The sequence below is a fragment of the Pempheris klunzingeri genome, chromosome 11 (assembly GCF_042242105.1).
Source record: "Pempheris klunzingeri isolate RE-2024b chromosome 11, fPemKlu1.hap1, whole genome shotgun sequence".
Classification (NCBI taxonomy): domain Eukaryota; kingdom Metazoa; phylum Chordata; class Actinopteri; order Acropomatiformes; family Pempheridae; genus Pempheris; species Pempheris klunzingeri.
Window position 1 is genome coordinate 3,886,679 of NC_092022.1, and position 18,298 is coordinate 3,904,976.

Consider the following 18,298-nt stretch of genomic DNA (forward strand, 5'->3'; position numbering starts at 1 on the left):
GAGGTAAGGCATCTGTGTTTGTTTGCTTTTTTAGACACTAGTTTTAAAAGTGTCTCCTAAAGTTTCTTGTGAGGACCCTAAAATGTAAAAGTCAAACACTGGCGATTATAGTTACTCCCATATGCATCACTGCAGCTTTAAGATGGGTGGGGAAAAGAGCATTGGCTAGCTAATAACATATTACAGCTAATACCATCACATAACAAAACACTGTTGAATCAGCTAGAATTGATTTTAGCAAAATTAGCTTGCAACTGGTGACAACATGGTGACCGTCACTCAAACTGGACTCATATTTTCTCTGAAAATGAAAGCGCTAGCATGATAATTTGCTGCCATGATCATCATAAAAATATATATTTCTCCATTAAGCTTTTCCTTTTTAAAATTCATTTACCAGGAAATTGAATTAAGGTATTGTGAAGATAATGTCTGGACAAAAAGGCAAGAGGAAATGGGCTTATACTGGAAATTATTTTTTTTTTAATCAAGAGGAAAAGGCAAAAATAACAGTACAAAATAAACAATCTTTCTATACATACACATGGTAGGAAATGTGAAGGAAAAATAACACATATAGGTAAATAATAAAGAATAGCATGAAACAAAGATTTCAATGTCATGTTTATAGATACAGAGTTACTGTAAGTCCAGTTAGTTAAGAGTTACCAATACACATACTACTGAATGCATCAAGGCACGTGTGTGTCGTGTGTATTTTGGTCTTGGAGTTTCTATTTACAGTGTCTTTCTTTAAGCAGGTACAAATGACATCAGTAATAAAGGGAATTAAGAGTTGAGGCAATACTGGCCTCTACATAAGACAATAAACAGCCACTGGGAATATAATACAGGAGGTCATTTACAGTATTTGATGGACAAACGCATGCATACAAACACTTACACTTGCATGTGGAAGACACACGGCAGAAGTCTACCTATGTGCACATGCAGTCACCAACACTCTCTCACACTCGCACACATACAGTCATTGATACGTCAGACAACATTTACTTCATAGAAAATGCACCTGCTGGGCATGCTGTATATGAGAAACACAGCATATTATTCAAATGATGTCACTTGCTGTTAAGAATACTATGAACAACTCTAAAAGAATGACACGCTTTTCAGTTACACCCATTGCAGAACACCAATCCAACATTTTCCCCAAGAATTCCTACTGGGATGGAGCAGTAGCGCAACAGCAGTGGGACTTTGGGTTTCTGATGTCCTTTCGTTTAATATAAAAGCTCTGAGGCTCTCTGTTGGGCAGACGCTGCCCAGGGTCAAACTAAAGCAAACTCACCACTCATACAGTTTCCTGCCTTCATGCTCAACTGATAGTACTTCCTTCAGCCAGTCAAATTAACTTACTATGCATATTGTGCTCATTTCAATGTAGGTTTTACAAAAGCTGCATTTACACATAAACACCAAATGAAGTTGGAAATTAGAATGTGCTGCTTTAAATCCAGTTGTGGATGTAAAAACAAAGACAAAGCCATACAAAAATGAATTTCACTAGGCTCACTTTCATTGGACAGCTTTTTTGTGATATTTTTTTTTTTTGTGAGCTTTCACACCATAAAATAAATTTGTCAAATTATATTATTCAGCCTCAGCCATCTAATCTAAAAACATTGGCATTGGTCATCAGACGTCTAAGGTCAGGTCCAAGCTAGAGTGCCTAAAAATGGACTTCCACTAGCTTTATTTTGCTACACAATAACCTCCAAACTAAGAAACACGATCTTGTTATTTTTACTTTTGGAATGCAGAGCCTTTACATGCCAGACAGAGGGCAGAGAGGAAATTCTTCAAATAAATGAGCAACTCGACCTCTACCTCAAACATTAGCGCAGAGGACAGAGTGACACGTTTAGCATTGCTTTATCTGGGCTGCAACACGACAAGAAGAGCTGCTACTGAGCACAGTTGCGCAAAGAGTCAGAGAAGTTCACTTCCAAACAAAACACAGTACATTAGTTTTCTTAATCGGACTGTGATAAAGCCTGGAACTATTTTTTTGGATGATGAAGAAAACATTCAAACCAAGCCTGATCACTGTGTTCATCATCAAAACGGTGTACAAAAGTGTGCATATATGGTGTCCACCTAAATCCACAGGTTCACGTGTTGTCTTTAAAAAGTAGAGTCACTGTTAAGAGCATATCCATACTGGTCCCTTGTGTCGCTTCCATACAGTCCCATTGCCAAGTGCAGGCTGTTTTAAGGCAGTTTTCTTTGGGTGATGTCCATTAAGTGCATTAACATTATTGCTACTATAGAACAATACAATGGTCCTCAGTGGTGCCTCGGTGGAATGACCGCTCCTTTAGTCTCATATATAAACAATAATATACAGTATTCAATACTAGTGGTACATCGACATTTTGTCATTTTGTTTTTGTACATGTGTGTGTTTTTGTATGTAGGTGTGTTTGCGTCTAAGACACTGAACAGCAGTGAAAAATAATCCTGCTCTTTGAGTTTTGCCTACTTTCAGATCAACTTCATAGGAAATACAACACTACAGTATTTCGGCCAATACGTGTCCTTAGTCAGATATTTCATAAGACATCTAAGATGAAGAGTGGGAAAAATACACAATTTCATCCAAATCTTCAAAAAAAAAAAGAAAAAAAACTACTAAATCACCTACAGAGAGGAGTTGTTTTTTTCCCAGAGCTTTGGAATTTCTTATGGTTCACATTATGGAATGAACAGTGCAATAAAACAACAAGGGCATTTGCCCCTTCTTTGTTTCTACAGAACCACAGTTGTCCATTTTTGTGTCTTCATTTTCTCTCTTTCAATCCCCCTCTTCTTTGTTGTCTTCTTTTAGTGGTTAAATTGCTTGTTATGACATCATTAAAACAGACAATCTCTGTCTTTTTTCCATATTTTTTTATGGTATGGCCACTTTTTCTTGTTGATATTTTTCAGGCGTATGAGTAAATGCTTGCACCTGATCTCATAGGTTCACTCTGCGTCAGCCATTTGGTATCCTGTTTGGTCTGCATTTGCTTCAGCTCTGATGTGGGAAGCAAAATGTTTGAAGGGAAAGGAATTTATAATCCAAAGTCTCCTTCTGAAACCTGATGTTGGTCCTTGTGTTAAGGCAAGGTTAAGGCAACAAAACAGCTGCTGGTGTATAGTGCTTCAAGGAGGATCAGAACTCATCTGATTTCTGTCTGTTCTTATAAGGTTTATGGTCACAGAGCTGCGGTACTGGACATCTGAGCACACACAATGTCCAATGTCAGTCAGGAGACATGAAAAGTCTGTAAAAATTGTCTTGTATTGCTCTTTGGTGAGGTTTCAGAAGGTTTCCCAGTTGCAGGTAGTGCTGCTGGTGTCAGCTGAGTGGTTACCAGCATTGAGGTGGTCATGCGGTAGCTCTGTAGAGGTTCAGCATTGTGTGTTGGTGGATGTGCATGTGTGTGAATAAGGCAGATGGGTGGGGCTCAGCGGCTTTGCAAACACGTCCCCTTCATGGTCATGTGACGGCACAGGAGCGCCGAGGCTACAGGAGGGGCCCACATCCTGAAAGTGAGTCCGGTGAGGTGATTGGTCAGCTTTTTCTACAAGGAGTCACTGTCATGCTCCATTGGCTCGTCAGGGAGGCTGGACGAAAGGGCAAAAGACAGACATGAGTGGCGAGCTGGGAGAGTTAGTGCCAACATGAAGCGTGATATTTGTCTTTGCTTGATAACGTGTGTTTGTATGTGTAAGGGTGTGTGTGTGTGTGTGTGTGTGTGTTGTACCTCTTGTTGGTAAGGACTCCCACTGAGAGTGAGGCCAATGCGTTGACGGCATCTGTTTCCTCACAGTCTCTTCTCTGAGCAGCCAGGTAGGACAGACCCACTGATCCACTGTAAGCCTTCACACTCTGCCAGTACTGACCTGAACACCCACACAGATACAGGTTATCATACGCCACACTGACTGATGTGAAGGCTGCTCTGATGCCAGTAGGATTTCATGCTAAACTAAATAAAAAAGGTCAAAATAACAAAATAAAAGACCAGTTGAAAGTTGTGTTGAATAACTGCTGCTCACTTTGTATCTGTATGACAGTCTGCAGGGAGCGGACCGCGTTCGTGCAGGGCTTCTGGAGCAAGACTTCCTCTGACAGTGGGTCCTATGGATCAGGAAGGCAGATAAGAAGACAATCCAATAACCTTCATTCTGGTCTCTTTTCAGTGGTTTAATACTTGGTTAAAAGCAGATAAAGAGGAATAGTATAGAATAGAAATAGTATTCTGCATTAAAATGTTGTCAGGATCAAATTTACACCTTTAGCAAAACAACAAGACATACTTTTAATGCAATTGTTAAATTTCTGTCAATAACTTACAGATACTTGCTGAATATATACATGAATGTGAAAATGCACATTTTCTACAGTAGCTAGTATTACAATATACTATGTGTTATATAATTAAGTGTGCCATGAACCAAAGGTTTCATCAATTTCTTAACTTAAGCTTGGAAAAGCATAAAAAGGGGTAAATATTCCATGCACACTCTGAAGTAAAGGCCAAATGAAGGAGACTAAAAACAAAAATATTACATAATATTACAATATATACATCTTCCTGACTTTTCTGCCCAACTCCTGGATAGTTCGCATATTCAAATCCCGCCAACCCTGGAAAGCAGCTCAACACTGACTATAGATGTATCCATCATCTGCTAGTTAAACAGATATCCTTAAAGCAGACATTTAAAGAAGAACTCCATTACCCAGCATGCTTTACCTGTATGCCCAGGAGCGCACTGACACAGGCTTCAGAAGCGTCACAGATGGCTGTAAGGTCATGACCTCCCTCAAGGGCCAAAACCAGACGACCTCCAGCTAGAGACATCAGCTGGCGGGTCAAGAAGCTGAAACCTGTGACACACACACACACACACACACACACACACACACACACTCATGAGACCATTTACTGCAAAACTTACCAAATGAGTTTTGCTATAATTTCCAATTTTCTATGAATTTTCTTTTATATTTTTACCTTGTGGATCCACCCACAGAAACATACCAACTACTAATTACTATGATTATGGCTACATCAGTGATGCAGCGATGTACAGTAGAAGGCACAACTCATGCTCTTTGGTCCATGGTTGACAGGAGCTGTGATAATCTATTAATATCTCCAAATACCCACAGCACCACAGAGAAAAGTTCTTATTGGCATCCCTTGCTAAACACGGGACCTTGAGGTAAAGGCTGGAGGGCAGACCGTGCAGTGTGTGGTGGAGAACCGTGCTTACATTTGGCGGAGACCTTGTACCCTCCCAGAGGAGCAGGGTTGCCCTCGGCGGCGTCAAACCCGGCGGACACCAGGACGACGTCTGGAGAGAACTCCTGGGCGATGGGCATCACCACAGACCTGTGGGGACACACAAGCACACAGGCCACCGTTACTTCAGGGCACCGGTAACAGAGGTCTGTGCTGTTGCAGTTCCTGCTGGTTACCAATAGAGGTTGATACAAGTCATATATTACACAACGCACTTTAAAGTATAACCCCAGTGAGTAACTTTATTCTTCCCATTCACCATTGTTGCCAGTGAAAAGTGTGCTGCGTTTTCACCTGTAATATCTGTTCTACTGAATTTCTGTGTCATTTCGGGGTTTGTAACGTGCACCCACCTTTTTATGACAACACATTAAAGGGGTCAGAAGCACTTGTGTTTTTAAATTACATGTGTATTGTAGTTTTTTTCCCCTGACATTTGAGCCTTAATTATACAGCTCGACTGAAAGAATAGAAGGAGAGGAAACTGGGCTTTTCCTTTCCAGTCACATAAAAAGCAACAGTAGAGTAACACAGAGTATGGTTGTTTACTCGCAGGAAGGGAGCGTTCTTGCACAAGTTTCAGTGACAACTTGTGAAATCTGGAGGTTTTAAAAAATCAGAGCTATTCCAGTGATTCTACCTGTCCACACTACAAAGAGGTTTGACATATAGTTCTGTGCGACTGCTTAAAAGCTATAAAAGTGCACAAACTCTTGCCAACTTGGAGCAACTGTCAAAAAAGCAACACTTACTGCTGTAACACTGACAAAGGTATTGCTAACGATGCTGTGCTGACATCTCACCTGAGACATGACTGAGAAGAGTTCACAATGTGTTAAAAACAGCAAAGTTGAACCACTGTTGGCACTGCAAGATGCACTTGAATTGAAGAGATAAAGAGGACGTGCACTGATTAAGAGAGCCACATCTTGACTTAACATGAGCACTTCAGATCTCTGTTGATTCAAATCTTAGTAAGTCACTGACAGTCTTTAACTTGGATTTACTTAATCCGTCTGCTCATGACGACCGTCCCTACAGTCAGAGAAAGGTGGCCCTTTTCAAATCAAACTGGCATTAACACGTATTTATGATGAAATCAACAAAAGGTCATTAACATGACAAGTGGAACCAAGGTTTGGCTGGTCCCAGACTCGGCAGCTCAAGCAGAGCAGACAAAGGACTATTGTGTCTCTGCAGGAGAAGCTGCGCAGCCTTGAGTAAGACAAGTCTGCTTGACAAAGTCATATTGTTTTGTCAGCTCTTATGGCTTCTCGGTGGTGTTTGTGGACTTCAAACAGATGAAGATTTCCTTAATGCTATTGTTGTGAGGAAGAGAGCTGTGCTGTCCCAAGGCGGAGGGGGGCTCAACTCTGCGGCTCGACGAAGTCGGTGGAGTTCAAAGCCGGAGTGTGTGAGTCTGTTTCCCATTAGGGGCTTGTCACTCTCCTCACGTCATTGACAACACAGAGAAAAGAGGAAAAACAGTCCATCTGGGATCCATTTAGCTTCATTATTCTGCCTGGGGACTTTGGAGACCTCCCTCCCTCCCTCCCTCCCTCCCCTACGTACACATGCACACACATATTCATGCACGCACGTACATATCCAAACACATACTGCTGTCATGACTGCGTGCAGATGGACAACATGAGCTCATACACAAAAATGAGGACACACAGAGACAAAACTCACAAACACATTCCTGCATGAGTATATACACATTAAAACACAACACAAAATGCATACATGACACATAGTTGAATGTTCACACACACACACAAACACTTGGGGTGGAAATAATGTTCCTGTGTCATCCTGTTGGTTGTATATTAAATTATGATTCAGTAAATAATTTAAGTCCATAAAGCAGAACTTCATGTTAGTCACGTGGATGTGAAGCAGAGCATGCACACATTCTTCACTCATCCCCACACATACACACGCCTAACCACAAAACCCAACCCCACCTCCCCTGTAGACCCATTAAAGCTGCCAGGCTCCCCCCAGAGAGAGTAACTACAGACAAACTAATGGAAAGATGGAGAGAAGGAGGGAGGGGGAGGGGACGCTTATTAAAGATCAATCAAAGGAGGAGAGGAAGAGGGAGAATGGGTGTGTGTGCATGTGTGTGTGTGCGTGTGTGTGTGTGTGTGTGTGTGTCTGGGGGTGGTGGTGGTGGTGGTGAGGGTTGGGGTGATGGAAAAGAAGGGGGGTGAGGGTGAAGGATAAGGTGAAAATGCAACAAAGCTCCCCCTCTGAAGTTGAGGCACTCGCAAACTTTAACCCATAAAATGTATTCCATTAAATGGCTCATACACTTCGTCTCATTTTGTTTTCCACAGACCACTCAACGTTTGCAAACTTTATTAATGAAGGCGATGGGTGGGAGGTGAGGGGCTTTTAGATTTTGACTCCATGAAAGGAAAAATGCTCCTTTTCAGTCGTTAAGGCAAAATGCCTCCCCATTAGGGCCTAAAAAAAATTAAAAAAAAAAAATCGATTATGTGGACCTACAGGCTGATCATAATAATTAGCTTGTAGGACCACAGTTATTAATTCCCAAAAGAAAGAAAAATTAAAACAGCTAAAAATATTACCAGCTATTCCTTCACAATAAATGCAGTGCGGTTATTTACTTATTCTGCACCTTTGCTCTGTATGTGACACACAGGCAGGAAAAAGAAGGATGCTTTCACTTAGTGAATGTTAAATTAGGGTTACCCCTCGTCTCCTTAGAGCTTAGACATTCTAATGCATGCGTTTTGGGGCTAATTGATATTACTTAGGTGCCCTGGGTGGCTAAGACGCTAGCCATGTCACATGTCTCATTGTATACTGGCTAATAAAAGGCATAAAGTGACGCAAAAATACTGATTTGTCTAGTTCAGATGGTGTTTTCCTGTTTTACCGTATCGGTAGAAATGTCAGTTTCTGCAGCATACAGTCCAAGTTTCACCTGGAGTCTGTGATCCCAACTCAGCTCACATTTTAAAATTAGCATTCTTTAGTATAACTGAGCAGAGACTTGTCTGTGAGGTTTTGATGTGGTCATCTCTCACCATCTGGGGCTCCAGGCGGATTGAAACAAACAGAGAATTACATAGAACTTCTATTAGCTCCAGATCTGAATACCAGGCCATACGCTTGGCATTATATAAAAAAAAAAAGATACTTTGAATCAGTTTTTGTCGTTCCCATTGAACTTTCCTTAGATCTGAAACTAGTTCAAGGCAATTTTGTCATTAAATACAAAACCTCTCGTGTTTTAAAGTTGAAAAAATATTTTTCTGTATTTTATCCTGATGTTTGTGAAGCTCTGGAGGGTACAAACCTCACTCTTCGAGCACTCTCCTTGGAGAACACAGGAACTCCACAACATCCAAAACTTTAGGGAGGTCTCACACTGAAGCCAGCATTACCTCGCTCACTGCACTCACTGCTCTGTTCTCATGTTAAGTAACAAACAGGGAGGGGCAAATTTGAATCTAAAATTATGAGCAGATGGATCTGCAAACATCAAATGCTACACAGGCCAAAGCTGCTTCAAAAGGTAAGGGGGGCGCCATTATGAAAAAGATGAAATCTAAATTCAGTATCTGCAAGTTAACTTTTCTCCAGCCAATAGGAGAAATCTCTGTCAATAGATCAATATAAATATAAAATACCTTTTGAGCTTTGGTCTCCAAGACTCAAGTTCAAGTTCTCCTGAATACTAAATGTTTTGACTAAGCTCTACGTTAATCTAACCACCCGTTCTCGGGTTGCAAGTTCATTTAGACATGTCACTTGCAGTAGAGGTGAACTGTTCCTCCTCAAACACACTGGGTGGACAACCCCCCCTGCTTTGAATTATTCTAGGAAACTCTGTCTTTCTGACACTATGTTCCATAGAAAGGTCAGAGGTCAGGGTCAGGCTACAAAGAGGGAGTCCCTGAGCTTGCAGGGAATCTGTGTTTTGTTCAAGAAAACTTCATTGTAAGTGACCTTGTGTATTATTGGGGGCACACAGCGCTGATGCACATCATCGCTGAAGGTGCCCGTCTAGTTTGTCATTTCATTCTTTGGGGGGGTGTGTGCGTGTGTGTGTGAGTGCATTATCAACCTGCGTGTTTGTACTCACATACTGTATATAAACATATGCATGCTTGTGTGTAAGCCCACAGTTTCCCCCCCCCCCCCCCCTTTATGATTGCGACTGCCACTGTGCCCCTTTTCCAGTAACCGTGCGGTTGTCACGGTTTCCTTGGGGTTGGATGCACCAGACAACTAAATAGCCCACACTACTGAAACTTTATTGGTGCCAAACACCCACCGATGACAATTATCCAACCCACAAGCAGGAAGTAACGGTCCGCAATCTGTCAAACACAAGACCTGGAGACCATTTACTGTAAAACATCTGAAGTTATTGGAAACAGGGCGCGCCAGACACATGCTGTCCAAATGACAAGGATTATTAATTACGCAAGAAGTACGTCAGAGGCAATGTTAAGCTGATCAGAGGCTCAGCATTAGTGCGTTTGTTGTGGCTCACTTTAAAGGAAATGAGAGAAATTGTCGGATTACAGCTCCACTGAATATCTTTATCCTGATCAATAAAAACTGGAACACAGGTGGTGGGAAAACCACTGGGACGGTGAACGGACTCTTGTCTGATCTACAAGATTTAACATCCAGGACAGAGACGAAAGTCAGATAAACGTCCTGCTCTCACAGAATGATCTATTTTGGCTTACTTTCTTTATACTTTGAATATTTTCTGTGCTCCATCCTGTATGAAAACGTGCTGCAGTAAGAAAAAAAAACATTTGCAGCATAATAAAAAATTTAAAAATGTAACTTTCTGTCACAAATGCAACCCAGAATGTTTCCGTCATGTACCAACTTCAGAAACTCAGATGAGACGTCCCAAAAGAAGTTTAAAAAGCTTTTTCTTTTATGTACAGAATCAGAGGGCCAGTAGTGCACAACAACAGTCTGTAGATAGTGTGTCTACGCTTATGTAAAACATAGGAGCTCCACAAAATACAAATAGATAACAGAAGGAGAAATTAGAAGTTAGAGGATGGAGACACAGTTAAAATCCAATATCTTAATGAAAGGTTCACTGAAAAACATTCACTGAATGTTTTTATGAGCATGAAAACAATGTTATTAATCTATATCTTTGACAGTAACCACATCTCAGCCCATCTGAACACCTATGGTGTGGGATGGTGTTCATCCCCGCAGTGTAGTCCATGCCAGGGAGGACTGAAGCGGCTCGCGGCAGAAACAACTCATTTTTGGTTTCTCCTTTAACATTTCACCCATGTGTATCTCTCCTCTTGTTTTCTAAGCTTGGGTTCGAGTGTTTAAACAGAACAGCGGTTGGTTCTACCTGAAGGCAGCGAGGTACTCGGCGTCTCCCATGGGTGGGTCCAGTCCTCCTGTCCACGCCACATTCACATTGAAGCCCTCACCTGCTCCAGAACCAACCTTAACCCCAGAAATACAAATTCATTTATTACGTGTCAGGCTCTAATATTATGTATATTACAACGGGCTACAATGGACGTCACCCACCTCAGCTGGCGACCCACTGCCAGGGAAGAAGTTTCCGTCGTCATAGCGATGAAGCGAGATGTAGAGAACACTGGGGTCGCTGTAGAACACTTCCTGGGTGCCGTTACCATGGTGAACATCCTAGCAACAGGATGAGGGAAGGCATATTAGTAGCGTACAAAGCAATACCACAGGAGATAGATTCACTATTGGGAGTCACAGCGAGTTCCATCTATAAACACAATCACTAGTGAAAACACCAGCATGAGGCCAGAATTAACCAACCTTAGCACAAGTCTTACCCAGTCAACAATGAGGATCTTGCTGACGCTGAGCTTGTGTTGGAGCTGCTTGGCGGCAATGGCCACGGAATTGAAGTAACAGAAACCCCTGATAGAGACACACAGAGAGGGAGAAACAGAGCTTTAAAGGCAGTTCTGAAGAAAGCCGGGAAGAAAAAGCTTTTTAGCAATTATAATGAATGTTGCACCCGCCTGTTCTTGGTGAGAGCACCTGCTACTGTATATGTCAAAAATGCAAAATGGTGAACAGTACAGTAGCTGTGCAGGATACGGGACTGTGCTCAGGATAAATGAGAAGAAGATGAGCAGTCCACGCATCAGTAAAAAAGAAAAACAAGCACACACAAAATAGTATTAATCTTCCTTATTTTGTCCCTTTGTCTTCTCTGTATCGCTTCATAAATATCCTCCACAGAGAAGCTGCTGACACTGCAGCAAGAACATGAAAACTCACTGTGGTCAGGCAGAGCATGTGAATGACACACACACACACACACACACACACACACACACACACACACACACACACACACACACACACACACACACACACACACACACACACACACACACACACACACACACACACACACACACACACACACACACACACACACACACACACACACACACACACACACACACACACACACACACACACACACACACTCTTACATTGGATTGGAGGGGTCTGCGTGATGTCCTGGCGGTCTGACCACAGCAAAGCCGTTCTGTGAAGAGGAAGAAGACGCTATTAATCTGTTTTCCACTGGATATGAACCTCAAGCGTACTGCTACAAACTACAATCTTCCAACTTTCCAACTTTATGGGCTTTTACAATGTACAGAACTGTTTTTGTAAGATTTTTTCACTACTATTAAAAGACAGTGAAGGGAATTAGAGTCAACTTCATCTTTATCGTCTCGGAAAGTAAACTTTAAAGTATGAGGTCAACCATTTCATGGACACACGAGATCAAATGCACGAGTTCTGGCAATGTCAAGACAATAGAGGCCATTCAAGACACTTATTATGTGGTCTTTTAAATTAGTATATATAGTATACATTCCCTGTGATATGTATAGCTCAAAACCTGCTGCAGTGTGGTGTGGTAGTGTACTACCACTGCTCAGTATAGACTGAACCTTAGGGTTGTGTTTATTGTTTCTCATTCGCAGCCTGTCTGCCTCTGTTTATTTATTTATTTTAGGGTAAAACTGGATTGGAGCCACCAGTCATAAATACTTTTTGCCAATTGTATTTTTTACATTTGACCATCTAGAGTAAAAAAACAAGAACAAATTCATGTTTTATCCCAGGCTTTTAATCATTGTGGGGAGGAAAAGGAAGAAAAAGTAGGCCATGATGTGACAGGAAACCTCTTTTTCTGAAACCCATTCATCTTTGAAGTGGGTTAGTCGCTCCTTAAGGCAGGGTGAGGCACGCTTCTAAGTTCATGTGTCTTTCCGACTCTTGTAGGTGACATGCAGGAACAAAACACTGTCAGCGGCGAATACAAACTCCAGAATTACTTCACAAGAACTCAAAGTTTCCAAAATTGTTTTGGCCCATGACCCAGTGCCTGAAAAGCAGCGACTCTGTGGGCATGGGTATAATCTTAGAACTGTTATTTGTATGTCTCTAACAAAAAAAAACACTATTTTTCTCACCTTCTGACATGATAAACTTGCATATAACCAACACAGGGTTGGCATGTATGAGGGCAATTGAATTTGTCTAACCTGAGCTTTAGTTTCTCACCTTTAGTTCACCTTTGGCCACTCTGAAGGCCAGCTCCACAACGCTGCCTGCTGCCATGCGTGATGCCGTGGAGGTGTGCGCCTCATTCCAGGTGGTGTCATTATCGACCTGCAAATGAAGACAGACAGAATGCAATAGCGTGGAAATATTTAGAACACCTGTTTGCATGAAGCCTGATCATATCTAAAATCCCTCTGAGGCCATAAAAGAAAACTGAGGACTTTCTCGAGGGCATGGACACCCAAACGTTCAGCTTTGACTCAAGAGTAAAAATAACATTTTCAGTCTCTCATTGCACTACCAGATCCATATTGCTGGTAATTTTCCTTTCCATTCTGTTTTTTCTCCCCTCTGTTTGTTCACAAACTGGCATTACTGTCCATCTGGTTCGGACAATGAAATCCGAGGCATTTCTTTTATCTCTGGTCGTGGACATATTGTTCTCATTAGTCTGACTTGTCATGGTCCGACACGGACTGTCAGGCAAACGTTAGCATTGGGCCGAGCCAACTCTCTTTTCCTCTTTAATATCCTATCCTGTCTTTCTTGTAATTTTCTCTTTCTTGTTGCTTTTCTTTGAAACAATATCGTCTTTCATCAACGCAATGATTGTGCTGCACAGTATAGCTTTCATTAAGAGCTTTGGAGAATTACAGTGTGATCAGAAATAGAGTTGGCAGTGTGTGTGTTTTCTCTTACCCCTACTCCCCCACATGGTAACATCACAAACATCCTTTGAGAGAGGATTCCTGAGGAAACAGAAACATACAAATGACTGTATATTTATACATTCATTCATTCAGCTGCATTTCAGTTTCTTATTCTTTTCATCATAATTCTTTCTTCGAAAAGCCATATGCTGACCTGACATAATCCACTGACTTTAGAGTATTCACGGCATAAGAAAACTTTTTGTGATGACGTAATCCACCACCATCACCTGTTTGTAAGTTGCTTTTATCTTAATTAACGTAGTCCAAGGGACAAAAACTGGACATCTGGAACACTGTTTGGTATTGATGTTCCTCATCGTATTTACTCTGCAAAGTCTTTCATTTTCACTTGTAAATCACTTCAAAGAGTTTTATAATTCCATGATTTGGCTCAGAACAAAGAATGAATTTTTAGATTCAGAATCAGTCTGAGGTAAAAACATACCGGCCAGTTTGCGGTTGTCCAGTTTGAGCCTGTTGAGCGGGTTGGTGCCGTAGAGCAGCACATGGCGCTCCGTGTGGACAGACTGCAGCTCCTCCAGGGTGGCTTTGCGACCACGGATACTCTGTAGGAACAGAACATTTTCATTTGAAATGCCCAATACACATGTCCGCTTGTTATAATTCAACTCTATATGGCCACAGAAAGATGTAAAGAGTAAAAATAAGAAGCATATCGGTGTCTAAGAAAATGAGTGCCTCCTTAACAACTTCACTGATAACAGCCTGGCTTAATCAGTGTGTGTGTGTGTGTGTGTGTGTGTCTCGTGCCGTACCTCACACTGTCCCCTCAGACCTCTCTCCTGGAGTCGGGACCAGATGCTCTGTATCCTCCCAGCGTGCTCTGGGTGACTGCTGTTGTCTCCACATGTACACTGGTGCTTCAGCATCTGAGAATCATAAACCAGGCCTGCATACACATACACACAAAACAGAACTGATCTCAACGTTTTGCACAAACAATATGCAGCGTATTCACACAAGGAGCCAAAACAGTAGTGTTAATGTTGACCCCTGACCTTTGTTCTCAGTGTTTATTCCTGTTCCAACAGGAGATGGATTTTCTTTTTCATATATTCAACATACACGTGGCATCTGGAGAAAGCTTCACTTTCCTCAGACTTTATTGCCTTTTCTACTTTTTTTATTTATTTTTTTATTTTATTATTACTCCCCAAGGCAATCAGAAACACAAAGTTTACATGTTATAATAACCTAGTTTTCACATTTGACCCTGATAGTAGATTAATGAATGCCTGAATCACTCCTCTGCTTCATCAGAGAGACAAAGACAGAGAATCTCAAAAGCAAGTCCGTTATAAAACACTAGTTAACAACATGCTGAGTTCTCTGAGACTGTCATTTCTTATGTTGCCAAAAGTGTTTTCACTGATCAATAATTTTAATCACAGAAGGCCTTACAACCAGCTGCTCATTCCTTTCAAACACTTTAAACTACTGTGTTTGAATTGATGTTTTAATTATACTGTGTTCTGCTCATTGGTTCATTTTCTTTTGTTTATCCTCCAATTTTCAAACTTTTCATTCTTCTCAAGATCACCACAAGGTTCAGAGCTGTTGGTTCATTTTTGATTGTCCTTCACTCGCAGCTGTGACATTTACTGCTGCTGGTCAGTGCTTTATTTTTGGTTCTTTTATTATTATTATTTTATGCAACAAAAGTCCCCGGGCAGAATCAAACCTGGCATGTTTAGATTATGTGGTCGGTGTCTTAACCTCAGAGGGCACGCTGAATTTGAAGCATCATTATCTAAATGATTACACATACAAATTGTAATGCTTTCTAAGCATGTCTGACTCACCTGTGGTGAAGCGTGGTTTGCTGCTGGTATCCTGTGCCGCCAGGCTCAGGGGTTTCTCAGGCAGAGTGAGAGAAGTGGAAGCTGGGGATGACTGTGTACGCGACAGGGGGCGATGAATGCCCAACCCACTACCGACCCCGCCACTGCCACCGCCGCGTAACATGGGCACAGCCAAGGTCTCCATCTGTCGATGCAGCTGCTGCAGCTGCTTCTGCTGTTCCCATAGCAACGACTACAGAGAGAGTGGGGGAGATAAAGATGAAACAGTCATGTCGCAGATATCATTCAAAGTAGATACCATAAACATAAAGAAAGACAAAGTTAAGTGTTATTTATAACTCAAACTGTAGAGAGCACCATATTGGAGCTCATACTATTCAGGTCCATTGCTCACATATGGCAAACAGCTGTACATCTCACTAAGTGATTTGTATTCTAGATTGATATCAAGTGCTGGAAGCCACTGAACTTCCTCCTTAAAATTTGTTACTAAAACCACTGAAGCCCGTTTCCTACAGCTGTCCATCATACTGACATCTTTTGTTTCTTTGATATGAATTTTAGTTCAAATGGAGTTCATTCAGCTTTCTTCTTCTTCTTCTTATATCCTCTCACAAAGCCTGACTGAGTGGTTTGTCTGATCAGTGACTGAAAGAGTAATAGCTCACTTACAGTACAACATGTGCTGAAATGTAATGAGTAGTTGTCAAACCACAAAACTACAATGGCGACTAGAATTATTAAGTGTTAGGACGCCATCTACAGGACTGTTGGATGAAGAACAGGTGTACGGTTTCATTTCATCTATCTACCTGCTTTCTGCGACTGTGTGTGTGTGTGTGTGTCTTGCTGTTGAGAAGATATGCTGTGTTTTCCAACCTGGTTGAGAATGAGTGCGTGCTGCAGGTTCAGTTGCTCTTCGTGGCTCTTGGACGCTGTTGGCTCCGCCTCCCTCAGTGACTCTGCCCTCACTCTGCTCTGATAGGTCGGCTCCGTGGGCGACGTGCCGCCACCGTCCTCCGAGTCCATATCCTCAGAGGGGATCTGATGCAGTCTGGGCTTCTCGCTGGACTTCGACATCAGCTGCACATAATAATAATAATAATGCATTTTATTTAGGGCGCCTTTCAAGGCTCTCAAGGTCGCCGTACAGAATACAAATAAAAAGTGCAATACAACAAGTAAAAATGGGTAGAAAACAGGTAGAAAAACAAACAATAAAATACAGAAACAGTGCAAGATGATCAGAGGGAGTAGGAGAGTGTGAAAAGATGGGTTTTGAGTCTGGTTTTGAAGAGGGGTAAGGAGGAGGAGTGAGTTCCATAACTGGGGACATGGTGACGAGGCGAGCAGAGGGGACAGAGAGATGGACAGAGGAAGAGGATCGGAGGGTGCAGGCAGGTACAGAGACGTGAATGAGGTCAGAGAGGTATGGAGGTGTGAGGTTGTGGATGTCTTTGTATGTGTGAAGCAGGACTTTGTATTGGATGCGGTATGTGATGGGGAGCCAGTGAAGCTGTTGCAGGATGGGTGTGATGTGATGAGTGGATGGTGTCCTAGAAATTATGCGAGCTGCTGAATTCTGGACCAGTTGAAGCTTATGGAGGGTGCACATGAACACACATTTAAGTTGGGAAGAAACACATATGCAGACGAGTGTGTGTGTTTGCACTTAGATAGCGGACCTAAAAATGCAAACAAAGAAATGTGACTGCAGTGCTCATGTAAGCTACTGGTGTTTTCCATCAGGTGACAACAGTCATGACACACTGAAATGTTGACTACAACCTTTTACTCTAAAATTCCTTCCTCATCTAACCGCTACAGTGGATTTAACAGGAGAGAGGATTATCAATGTAAATATGGGGTGCTGGGGGAAAAAATGCTCGGTGCCTTGTGGATCACAAAAACTCACTCAAGTTGCATAAACTATCTTTTTAAGTTTGAGGTATGTTTAAATAGTGCCAGGATTGTAGCTTTGAGATTGTCATGGCTCTCCGTGTGAAAACAAAGCTTTACAAGAATCTCTAGAAAAGTCTTCATATCATGAGGCAAATTCATATTCGCTTTCAGTTTTTAATTTCAAAGCCTTTAATTCTTTCACTAAGAGACTTGAATAAGGCAGCAACATTCCCATTCCAGTACTGTAATAACAGCCTAAGCAAATCTGTGTATAATTTCAAATGACCAAGAGGATTGAATACAATTTTATCACCGACTCCAAACTCTGGATCCCTGGACCCCCCCCCCCCTATATTTAGCACAGCCTGGGGGAAAACACTGTAGGAATTTCAACACTGGGCCTGGGCTTCACTTAAAACAATCAACACAATGATGAATGACATGACTAAAGTCAAAAGTCAACTTTAAGAAGGCTGCTCATAAAGTAAAAACCTTAACTGGTCGTAAATCAAGACAAGGCCAGTCTGCAACAGCAAACACTGAACACACAACCATCCACCGTACATCCATAACCCCTCTGCTGCCTGTGAGGAGCTGCTGAGAGCCCTTTCATTAGCCCCCACATCCTCCGTCACACTGGAGGATGTCTCACAGCTGCTGGGCAGGTGCAAATCTGGCAAGGCACCAGGCCATGTGGTGTCCCAGCTACGGTCCTCAAGCTCCGTGCTATGGAGCGTGTGCTAAGCATCACATGCTAAGCACACATGACAACAAACACTGTTCACTCCCTGAATCTACACGTCACATTACTGCCAACTAGTCATAGATTAAGGACTTTAAAACGGAAGAGAGCTCACTTAGGCAGAAGTTCTGAACCCTGAACTGACTGCCTCAACGACACGGTTGTACTGACCTGTGTGAGTGTGTGAGG

General features: G+C 42.0%; 1 protein-coding gene across 1 annotated transcript in view; it reads right to left on the reverse strand.

Moving 5' to 3' along the window:
• Nucleotides 1–460: 460 nt before the first annotated feature.
• The window catches only part of hdac7a (histone deacetylase 7a), a 55,755-nt gene continuing 37,917 nt past the window's right edge, over nt 461–18,298 (reverse strand). The window contains exons 12-26 of the mRNA XM_070839496.1: nt 16,345–16,548; nt 15,466–15,697; nt 14,419–14,552; nt 14,088–14,208; nt 13,629–13,678; nt 12,930–13,037; nt 11,843–11,898; nt 11,168–11,255; nt 10,887–11,006; nt 10,702–10,799; nt 5,290–5,408; nt 4,767–4,900; nt 4,066–4,147; nt 3,771–3,909; nt 461–3,630 (exon numbers count right to left, since the gene is read on the reverse strand). Coding sequence (XP_070695597.1) covers nt 3,588–3,630; nt 3,771–3,909; nt 4,066–4,147; nt 4,767–4,900; nt 5,290–5,408; nt 10,702–10,799; nt 10,887–11,006; nt 11,168–11,255; nt 11,843–11,898; nt 12,930–13,037; nt 13,629–13,678; nt 14,088–14,208; nt 14,419–14,552; nt 15,466–15,697; nt 16,345–16,548 — 1,728 coding nt within the window. The 3' untranslated portion in view covers nt 461–3,587. The remainder of the gene's footprint in view (nt 3,631–3,770; nt 3,910–4,065; nt 4,148–4,766; nt 4,901–5,289; nt 5,409–10,701; nt 10,800–10,886; nt 11,007–11,167; nt 11,256–11,842; nt 11,899–12,929; nt 13,038–13,628; nt 13,679–14,087; nt 14,209–14,418; nt 14,553–15,465; nt 15,698–16,344; nt 16,549–18,298) is intronic.